The sequence below is a fragment of the Diospyros lotus genome, chromosome 9 (genome assembly GCF_014633365.1).
Source record: "Diospyros lotus cultivar Yz01 chromosome 9, ASM1463336v1, whole genome shotgun sequence".
NCBI classification, from domain to species: domain Eukaryota; kingdom Viridiplantae; phylum Streptophyta; class Magnoliopsida; order Ericales; family Ebenaceae; genus Diospyros; species Diospyros lotus.
Genome location: NC_068346.1, coordinates 5,608,063 through 5,618,996, shown reverse-complemented (window position 1 = coordinate 5,618,996; position 10,934 = coordinate 5,608,063). Strand labels below are relative to the sequence as shown.

The following is a 10,934-nucleotide window of genomic DNA, read 5'->3' as shown; positions in this document are numbered from 1 at the left end:
TTTGGAGGTGAGTGGGCTAATACACCAATTCGTTATTAAAAAGAATAAAAATATTAAATTTTCTATTTGTTTGTGTGTGTGTGTGTGTGGGGGGGGGGGGGGGTAAACTAATATAAGATAATATAATATGTTTACATATTATTTTTGAAGGGCTTTTAATCTATAAAAAGGATAAAAAAATCCCTGAAATATAAGGTGACAAATTTGGTCTACCAAGTTAAGTAGGAACCATGAAGTGGATGATTTTAGGATGGAACCCAAAAACTTGCTTGTTCAAATTTAATTGGGAGTATCTAAATTTGACCTTTGCACGATCAAAGGCAACCCAAATTTTGCTGATTCTTTCCGTTCAATCAAAACAAGTAACCGAAAAATACCCTTTTAGTCAGAAAAAGAAAACAAACACTTTTTTTTTTCCTGCACTTTGTTTGGTCAGCTTAGCCTTAGCCCAAGTAAGGGGCAATAATCTGAGGTCCGAGGTGCCCTAACTCTGTAGGGTAGGCGCCCTACAGCATGGAAAAGACCACGAAAATGTAAGGGGCAAAATGGTCAAAGGAGGGGGGCATCATTCATCAAATGCTAAGGCTACACACAGTCGGGCACTGAGGCAAGGTCGTCGCTATCGCTGTCCTTTTGTTTCATTATGTCAAGAAAAAATGCGTATAAATTCTTCATGGGCTTTTGTGATCATGACGACGTTGGCGTATTATATACATGTATGTATATATATATGTGTGTGTAGAGAGAGAGAGAGAAGGGTCAAAGTAGCAGCGTAGCAGAAGCAGAAGCAGTTGTATTTGCAATGATTTCGTGTGGAGAGAGAGGGATCAGAAGCTCGTGATGAGAATTTCTCTTTGCAGATGATCAGAAACCCAAAGGAATTTACAGAGCTTCCCCTTCGTCTCTTCCTTTTCTCGTGATCCTTTCCCCCGTCTCTCTCTCTCTCTCCTCTCCCTCTCTCTCTCTCTCTCCCCCTCTCTCTCTTCTACCTTTTTATTGGGTACATCAACTTTGAGACAACTGCATATTCATTCATACACAGTGCAGCAACCACCAGACCTAGATTTTGTATGAAAATCGAAGGGTTTTGATATTTGAGAAGAAGAAGAAGATGGGTAGTTGTGGAAGAAACGGAGCTGTGAGGCAATATATAAGGTCGAAGGTGCCTCGTTTGAGATGGACGCCTGATCTTCATCACTGCTTCGTTCATGCCATTGAAAGACTCGGTGGCCAAGACAGTAAGTTTTCTTTTTTGTTGTTTTTTCATGGTTTTCTCAATCTTTTTGTTTCTGGGTTTTTTATATGATATATATATATATATATATTGGTTTGATCTTCGTGTCTCTGCAGAAGCAACACCGAAGCTGGTTCTTCAGTTGATGGATGTGAGAGGGCTCACCATTTCACATGTCAAAAGCCATCTCCAGGTAGAAAAAACCTTGCTTTCAAATTTAAAAAATCACTTGAGGTTCTTTTTTTTTTTTACCATTTAAGCAGAATGACCATATATTGTTGGGTTTTTTTATTGATTCTTGCTTGAACAGATGTATAGAAGCATGAAGAGTGACATGAGCAGACAAGGTATTCAAAGCTTGAGACATCCCTTATTAATTTGTTGACATATGTACGCTGCATAGGGACTTGTAGAAAGAAAATAATATGGAAATTTTTTGTTCTATATTGATATTGTTTTGCTGCACGAAACTTGCATGTGTTTTTCCATATCAAGGGTTGCTCTATTTAGAAGTCCCAAATTAAAGTTCATTTAAACACAACCTTGCCATGTTTGAAAATGAGTTGCTTCCTCACTTCATTTATTAATGTCTTGTTCCCAATAAAGTTGTTCACTGGCCAAAACGGATGAGCATGGAATGAAGGTTTCTTCCTCTTAAATCTTCTAATATTGGCATTCCTTATGATTTGTGAAATCCAGGGACCCTAGTTTTTACCTCCTAGTTTTCTTCAAATTTTTTTGAACCAGAACCTTATTAAATGCTATGCCCCATTTGGGTTTTTTTTTCCTTGTTATATTTTCTTGCACTGTTTTTAATTAAAACCTTCTGATATTTACACAGATAGGCCTTCCAACCCGCAAAGGAAACAATCTTTTGAAGATCATCATGATGGCTGTGTAGATCAAGAAAATGAATTTGTGGGTTGCCATCCAAACTCAAAGCCCATGGAAGAATCAGATTCTCACTTCATCTACAGTCCTCTCCCTACAAAAAGGTAACCTTAGCTTTATATATACATACATATACATTTATATATAGCCTTGCATAGCCCTCCCAAATCTCAAGAAAGGTGTACAAAGAAACAAAATGGATTTGCATTAACACAAGCCATGAATTTTCTCTCTTGATGTTCTTTTTGTTTCCTCAGAACTCGAATCGAGAAGATGAGTTCCTTCTCAGAGAGCCTGCAATGCAGCCAAAGAATAAGTGAGGCAGTGGCAAATCCGTACGGCTTTGATGATTATACGCAGAATATGGCTGAGCAGAAAGGAATAAAGGAAGAGAAAGAGTGTGTTCACAGATGGCAGCGGCAGCAGCAGAGCCATGAAGAAGCAGAAGCAGCCCCAATATTCACAGCCTTCTCTCTGCCACACCATCTTTTCTACAATCCTTCTTCCGCCCATGCAGATGCAGTGGAAGAATCTGATTTCCTCAAGGTACAATGCCTAGCTAGCTTCCCTTCCTTTCTCTTTCTTAACTATTATTTCTCTCTCTAGACTGTTTCTTTTTCCAGCTTTTGTGATGGTGGCTAGAGTAAAAAGTTGGGTGCTTTTCTAGCGTAATTTCTTGGTTTTGTTCTTAAGCTAATTGATACTACTCATATGTAAGTAAAGAAACATTACTTCTCTTAAAAAAATTATATTATATTTTAAGAATATTTGTTTTTTTTTTTTACTTATATACGATGTGTAAGCATTACTTTTGAGTGTGTTCACATAGCTTTGTTTATATTTGCTGGTTTGACCAGTGGATACAGACATTTTGGTTTTGGAATGAGCTAGATCAAGGGAGGAAAAGTAGGACTAGGAAAAGTTGGATTGGTATTCTTGTTGTCTTTTGTGAGGCTTACTAGAAGTGCACACAGAAGCACAGTGACTATTGATCACTTCTGTCCTTTATTCTTTTGAGCTTTGCATGTTCTTGTATAGTATTCATCTACATGCTCATGCTCACGCCATTATTGCCGCCTTGACCTCATTGAAATGGCTGAGACCTAAGATAGTTTTTTAGTCTTTTTTCCCTTTTATTACCATTTCTTTTTGCAAAGTGTTTCTGCACAGAATGCAGTTATGGAACATGTGTCGTATTTTCCTCTACTAATTTGTTGGGTAGGAAATATGTGCATGAATAGTTGTAGGTTTCACTCTTTGAGTAGTTGGTAGAACACTAGAACTTTGGTTATGTTCACTCTTCCCAATACAAATAGACCTCTTTTTTTCGCTGATGAAAATGGTATTTTCGTATATATATATATATATATATATGTTGCTCTCCAAGTTAAGATGCCTCTGTAATGATATGGGATTATCATTTTTGTGAGTACATATACATGCCCTCCTTTGCTGCCCATCATGTAGATACAAGGCAAAATCCATCATCTTAATTACTTTTTATATATAAAAATTCCTATCTGTATCTACATTTTACTAACCGAGTTCATTTTTTTATATAAGGCGGCTAGCTATTTACATGGTATCAAAAATTTTATACAAAATTTCATATAAAATGATGCTTCTTGTAAGAGAATTCAAAACCAGTGCAAGTGATGTATTTTCTCACACTGTTTGATCTAATTTTCTGTAAACAAATTCTGCATGAATAACATTTTGCCCACAATAACATGCTAGCTAAAATGGGCGTCCTCATTGCCTGGGGTCATTTTTATGTGTAATCTTGCATTACTTTCACACATTGAACCCGTGAACTATTGAGTAATATAAATATTGAGGAGCTGTCGTCAAATGCTAGTTAAAAAGTCTTTGGAGCTGTAATTGCAGGGCAAGTGATTCAATGGATTTATTGATGTGGAAAATTGGGTAGATGGTTTGACTGGTAAAAAAACAAAAAAAAGGCAGACTGTGGTCCATGCCCTATATTGCTATAATGGACAGGGCCCCTAGTTGGAATCCATAATTGAAATCCCAGACCAGAATGCCCTTTATTGCATTAATTAGACTTGTACTACTCTTACATTATTTGTGGCGATGGCAGCAGTCTCTCAGAGAACTCGAACTTGAACCCGTTGGCAGAATAATAATAATTAAGCACGTAAATTTGAAAGCTAGAAGAAATATTGTTTCATTCATCCTTCCCATTTAAAAAGGAATATTCTTACAGAGAATGTTTGCATGGAATGAACATATTTGCTCTCGATCCTCTGCAGATTTCCATGCAAGAAGAAGATGAAGAAGGTGCCTCCTCTAAGAGGTGCAAACTGGGAAGCTCCGGCCATGGAAATGGAGATGAAGAAGAAGAAGAAGAAGAGGCCAGACATGGGTGCGCATTGTCGTTGTCGCTGTCGCTGCCCCGGTTTGCCGCCGCGCAGGGAAGCCATGCTTCTTCGACAAGCGACCTCAACGAGGCGATCTCGTCGCCGTTCTCCCGGTCTAGTTTCAGTCGGTCTAGTTTCAATGACTGCTCGGGGCCGGCGTCGAAAAAGCGTAGCATCAACTTGGATCTCTCCATTGCTTTGTGTGGTAGCTGAATTTGTTGTGAAACGTAATTAGATGCCTCTGTTGTTTTCACCCATTTTGCTCCTTCACATGGATGAGCTTTGTAATTTCACTCTTGGCTGATATCATAGAAACACCTATATTTACTTGTTAGTCTTCTTCTCAGCTTGCAAGCTTCTTAGGATTAGCTTAGCTATGGATCGGATGTCAATCGGTAGGACCTTTCTCGTGCCCATGTCTCATTCTTGTTAGTTCATTAGGTACGCAATCTACTTAACCTTTACTCTCTCTCTCTCTCTCTCTCCCCCTCTCTCTTTGGGGTGCGTAATGGATATTCACCCTTTCATTTAAATTAAAAAGAATCTCATTTATCGAATTTTTAATTTAAATTTGGATAAATTTATTATGTTTTTAGGTTAGGGTTGTAATTAAATGATGAGTTTTTATTTGATTTACACCCAATGATGAGCAACACTTAATAAATAGATAAGATGAGTAACACTCAACAAGTAGAGTCGACTTCTTAAGTATGATTAGTAATAGTGGGGTTTTTATAGTTCTTCTTAATTGTATTTATCTAATATTGTTACATTTTACGTTGCCTCAAAACATTAGCCCAAGTATATATATTAAAGCATCTTAATACATTGTCAATGTACTCATTGTGTTCGTACCTCAATTTGATTCTTAATATTTGCAGTTGTTTCCGCCATATTTAACTACCAATTTTGTTTCATTGGGCAATGGATATGTATCAAACGACCTTATTAATTCAATTAAAATTAAAATTAAAATTGCCCCCATTTATTCTTGTCTTTATCTTAAATAAATCCTTGATTCAAATTTGGAGTTGTTGCCCAATGAAGCATGGGTTTTGATTAACTAGTAACTTGCAATAAGCCTTGAATTATGTTTGGTCTAGTTTATATGCACGATGCACGATCAACATTGTTAAATAAAATAGTATATATATATATAGATATTTATTGATTAGGATATACTTGTCTATATGCTAAATAAAACCAAATTTATTAAATATTCATTAAGCCAGATACAGATTATAATAATCCCCTAATTATTGTAACAATCCAAAAAGTCAATTGGAGTGATAATCTGGAAGAAGGGGGGTTCCCCCCAGTTCTGGAAACATATCCTTCCTGGGAGCAAGGGAAAATACACAAATTAAATCGACAAATCAAAGATTATTACAAATGATATATATAGCAATTAATCAAGCTTATCCACGTTACGTTACGTTACGTTACGTGTGGGCCGGCAATATATTTATTTATTTTATTATTATATAAATAGAATTCTTCTTAAGAGATCAACATCCAATCCAAGCTGTCAGTATCCCAGCAAGCAGTGACGATGGGGAACACACACAACGTGGTTTGATTCATAGCGAGATCATTTGGCGAATAACTGAGATCGTCCTGATTGGCCCATTCATTAATCTTTCACTTAGTAAGAATGATCTTTCCCAGATTTTATTTGTATTTCTAATTTCCCTCTTTCTCTCCTTAATGCAAAGAATCATTTGAGCATATCAGTATCAGACGCACCCCTTTTTGTCTAATAATTAATTAAAAAAAGTCAAAATGGATCGTGACCCCATAATTCGCACAATCTAATTTGGTTCATTAATTCACATACTCTATTACATATATATTTAAATAGAAGCTTAAAGAATAGAATAACATTTTTTGATCATGTGACAATGCTCATCAATAATTAATATTTAATTTTTTTTTATAATTAATACTTTTTATTTTATTTTTTTCATAATGTTAAGAATTATGATTAATGACGGTGCTATCAGCGGTGTAATATCCTAAGTCAAAATAAGTAAATATATCATTAATGTATGAAATATTTCATATTTCGTGAGGTTAAAAGAGTCAAGTTCAAATATCTAAAAGACAGTTGAATAATCTTAAACAACCGAATCAATGGAAGTGAATACCCCGGAATGTAAATGCCTAAAAAGAAGGGTGTGTCATTAACCAGCGTGTCGAGACAAGATTTATGATGTTGAAAAAAATTGAATCAAAGACAGTTTTCGGTATATCTATGATTTAGGCTGAAAAATCGAATGATCGTAAGAGACTTTCGAAAAGTTAATGGAACCCTAAGATGATTCGAGTTTTGCCTAAAAAATAACCTTGAAATAGTTTTGGGATGAAATATGAGAGATTCAAGATCAAAGCATATTTCCGGGCATAAGTATAATTTATGAAACTTGATCGAAAGTGATAAAAATGAAACTTAGGGGATAAAATGTAAAAGATGAAATTTAGAGGTTTGTTGTGGAATTTTTAGAAACTCAAAGGATTGCATGGAAATGCCCAAATGTAATTTTGAAGATTGAAGGGGTGAAAATGCAATTTTTGAAAATTTAGCAGCGTGAACACTGCCAACTGCCAGCCATCGGTCGTGTCTCCCATCGTCGATTTCTGCTGTTAGGGACTACCAGGAAGGGCTTAGAAACATCAGGGCTAGTCCTATGGTCATCAGGACCTGCCTATGGTGAAGAATCGACCATGTTCACAGTCGATTTGATTGGATTTATGGCTGTGAGATGGCCAAAAAAATTAACCTAAGTCGATCTTTGAGGCTAATGATGGGGGTTTTCACAGCAAATGGCGTTTCAAAGCTCGAAATCGGGTATAAATAGAGGTCGATGGCCAATGGTTTTTGCATCAGTTCGAGCTCAAATTCGAGGCTTTAGATGGTGAATCGAGAGTTAAGAATAAGGGGCTTTTGTTCCTTGTATTTTGTGAAGTTTTTCTGGAGAGTTTGGTGAGCTTTCGTTTAGGTTTGGAGGGTTTCGAGTAGTCGTCGAAAAACTAGACGGAAGCCTCGGCCAAACCTTTAAAAGGCTAGTTGAGCCACTTTCGGTGGTTGTTTTAAGTCTAAAGTGGTACCATTGTGATTGACTTAAGGTGGTGAGCAAGGTAGGAGCAAAAACCAACAAACGCTGGTGGCCGGAGTCAGAGAAGGTGACCGGCGCGTGAGGTGCACGCACCAATCTTCACTCGCAATACACGTGCAGGGAGCGTGAGACCTAGGAATTTTTTGAATTTTATTTTAATATTTTAAAAAAATTATTTTATAAATTATGGTGTTCGAAAATTTGAAAAAATATTTGAGGAAGTATTTATTTTGGAATTATTGAGAGAAAAATAAAAAGAAAAAAGGAAAAAATTATGAAAAAATATAAATTGATACTTCTTTGAATAAATATGATGGTTAGGGTATGTTGAAGCTCAAAGTTGAATAGTTGTGCGATTATTGAGGCCTAGCACAAAAATCGAGGTTAAGCACGAGATTCGAGATATTCTAAATTTTGTTCAAAGTAAGTGGTTCGACCCAAACTCGGTTTATATAAATGGTTTTATTATGTTGACATGCCTTGTTATGCTATGCATTATGTAGATTGCATACACATATTATGGTGATAAAATTTGTATATGTTTACGATGGTATTATAAATCATGCATCGCATACGTTTGAAAGTACGAACAAACATCACTGCTTTACCATGAGTGTTGTACAACATCTCGGCCTGATAAAGAGGTTGTAAAATGGGGAAAAGTATTAAAGTGTGGTTAATACCTTGTTGGCTCAAACAAAAGAATGAGGATACTTTGCATTTTGCAGACATACACAAAATATGAATTGTATTCTTACTTGGATGATTTAACATCTAATTGGATTTTATCTTTGGAATATTCAAAAATTTCAGATGAAGATGTAGCAGAAGCAAGTATGGAAGAAGTGTGTAATGACACTTAGCAAGTGTATATTGTATTGGCTATATGTTTGCGCAGCCTTTGTATTTAAGTTTTATTATTTTGAATTCTAAACGTTTTGGAGAAGAATGATGTATAACTTTATTTATTGTTAATATTAAAACTTAGATTGATTCTTATCTTCAACTATCAATTAAGTACCCAATTTAGCTTGTATGTTGTATAAATCTCATGCTAGCTGAGTAAGTGAATATTTTGAGAATTTTTTTGTTATGTTGTTGAGATTGTTTCTTGAAAAAAAAAAATATAGTCTGAAATTTCTTAACTTATAACACGTTGGGGAAAGTGGGATGTTAATTAAATTTACAAAGTTTTAATTATAAAGCATTATCATTTAAAATATATTTAATGAACCATACAATTCAAAAATATATTTTAATTATAAAGCATTATCTATTGTTTTGGTTGAGATATAAATTGAAAATAGGCGAGGTCGATTAATGGTCGGAGATAATGGGATGAGATAGTGGCTATGGCTACTGAAGAGGCAAAAATAAGGGTGTTCAAAAAAATCGGTGTACTGCGGAAACCGGGCAAACCAAATCGATCCGATCGGTTTTTTTTTTTTTATAGTCGAAAACGGTTTGGATTCTGTCCAAACCATGCGGTTTGGACAGTTTGCGGTTCGGTTTTAAACCGAACCGTCCAAGAAAATAATAATAAAAATTATAAAAAAATTATTATTATAAAAATATAATAATTGGCAACCCATCCTATTTATTTTTTACACTATTTTGTCTTTATTTTTTGCTCATATTTATTTACATTTAATGTTCTTTATTTATCAATATTTGTGTCTTTATTTACTATTTTTAAATATCTTTTATAGTGATTTTAAATAGCATTTCAAACCGCAGTTTAGCCGAACCCAAACCAGACCGCGGTCTGGTTTGGTTGAAAAACCGCACTAACGATTTAGCATGCTGAAAATGATTCAAATCGGTCAAATCACATCGCGAACACCCCTAGACAAAAAGGTGATGGTCATTGATTGGTGGCCAACAAGGAGCTCGTCTTATGACCCATCATTTGAAAGAGAGAAAGATTTGAAAAGAAAAAACTAAGATTGAGTTTTTAATTTTTAACTTTAAGTTTTAAATTTATTTTCAGTTTTTTGTTTTAATATTTTATTTTTAAAAAATTGAAAATGTATTCTTTTTGTTATATTAAAAAATTATTTTATGATATTTTTAAAAATTATTATATTAGAAAATTTATTTTATAATTTTGAAAAAAAATATTTTATGATATTTTTTTCAATGAATTTGATTATTAAATGATAAAATTAACTATTTTTAATAAAATTTTATTATTAAAATAAAATAATAAATTTGATTAATGAAATTATTGATATTTGAGTAATAATTTATATTAAATATTATTATACATAATATGCGTAATATATTTAATAATTTAATATATGTTATCATATATTTTTAATTATAATATAGATATACTATTTTTTTAAAATTTTGAATTAATATATAATTTTATTTTTAAAATTTAACAATAATTTTTTCTTTTTTTTTTCTTTTCTTTTTTAGAATAAAAATATGAAAAATAGATTGTGTTTTTCATATTTTGAACTTAGAGATTGTTTTGGGTGAAAATAACTAAAATGACATTTTATTGTTTTGAGTTTCCAATATAATTTTTTTTTTATTTTTGAAAATGACAAAATAAACGCATTTTCATTGTTTTAGAAAATTAAAAACAAAAAATAACCTAAAAATAACAAAGAAAACGTAGTTTAAGTAGATTAGAGAAAATCGAGGACAACGATGATCATTAATGGAGAGGCAAAGATGGGTTCTGATGGTAGTTAATGGCTAAATTAAGGAGATGGAGAAGCAGGGTGGTGATAATGGCTTCAACGCTATATAGAGAAACAGAGTAGGCCAAAATAATGGTGTCACAATGGTGGCAAATGGAGTAGAGATGGCAGTAATAGTGCTACCAATTGTTGTGGTGAGGAGAAGAAGAAGAGGGATGGGTAGTGGGTGCATTAATGAATGAAGAATAAGAAAAATAAACAAGGGGTAAAGGTTGATCGGCTTGTAACAGAGGTCATCGGTGACTAAAGGTGACCATGCCCTTTCATCTTATCACCAACATTGCCTCTTGTCTCTTCATTTCCCCAAATCTAGCCATATACCATCATTGTAGCTCCATTTCTTTCCCTTTCTTTGTTTCTTTTACCATTGAAGATCACAACCTATGTTGCACGGAAACGGAAACGGAAAACGCGAAAACGATATTTTTTAAAAAAATTAGGAAACGAAAACGCAAGGTAAATTGTAATTTTAAAAAATATAGGGGTGTATGTGAAATTAGTATATAATTTATATACTATAAATAATATATTAAGTTATAATTTTACAAACCCTAGATATACTATTACAGTATTACCCTAGACAACCTGCAAGCTCTCA

At 33.9% G+C, this 10,934-nt stretch overlaps 1 protein-coding gene across 1 annotated transcript; it reads left to right on the top strand.

Moving 5' to 3' along the window:
- Positions 1–709: 709 nt before the first annotated feature.
- Positions 710–4,840, top strand: LOC127809219 (myb family transcription factor MOF1-like). Its single transcript, XM_052347981.1, has 6 exons — positions 710–1,238; positions 1,351–1,427; positions 1,545–1,581; positions 2,076–2,229; positions 2,383–2,671; positions 4,399–4,840. The coding sequence occupies exons 1-6, from the start codon at positions 1,112–1,114 to the stop codon at positions 4,717–4,719; spliced, it is 1,005 nt and encodes a 334-aa protein (XP_052203941.1). The 5' UTR covers positions 710–1,111; the 3' UTR covers positions 4,720–4,840.
- Positions 4,841–10,934: the final 6,094 nt, after the last annotated feature.

Coding starts and splice junctions, on each gene's coding strand:
- LOC127809219 (XM_052347981.1), top strand. CDS start 1,112: ATGGGTAGTTGTGGAAGAAACGGAGCTGTGAGGCAATATATAAGGTCG. Junction 1,239..1,350: donor AAGACTCGGTGGCCAAGACA/GTAAGTTTTCTT, acceptor GTGTCTCTGCAG/AAGCAACACCGAAGCTGGTT. Junction 1,582..2,075: donor GAGTGACATGAGCAGACAAG/GTATTCAAAGCT, acceptor ATATTTACACAG/ATAGGCCTTCCAACCCGCAA.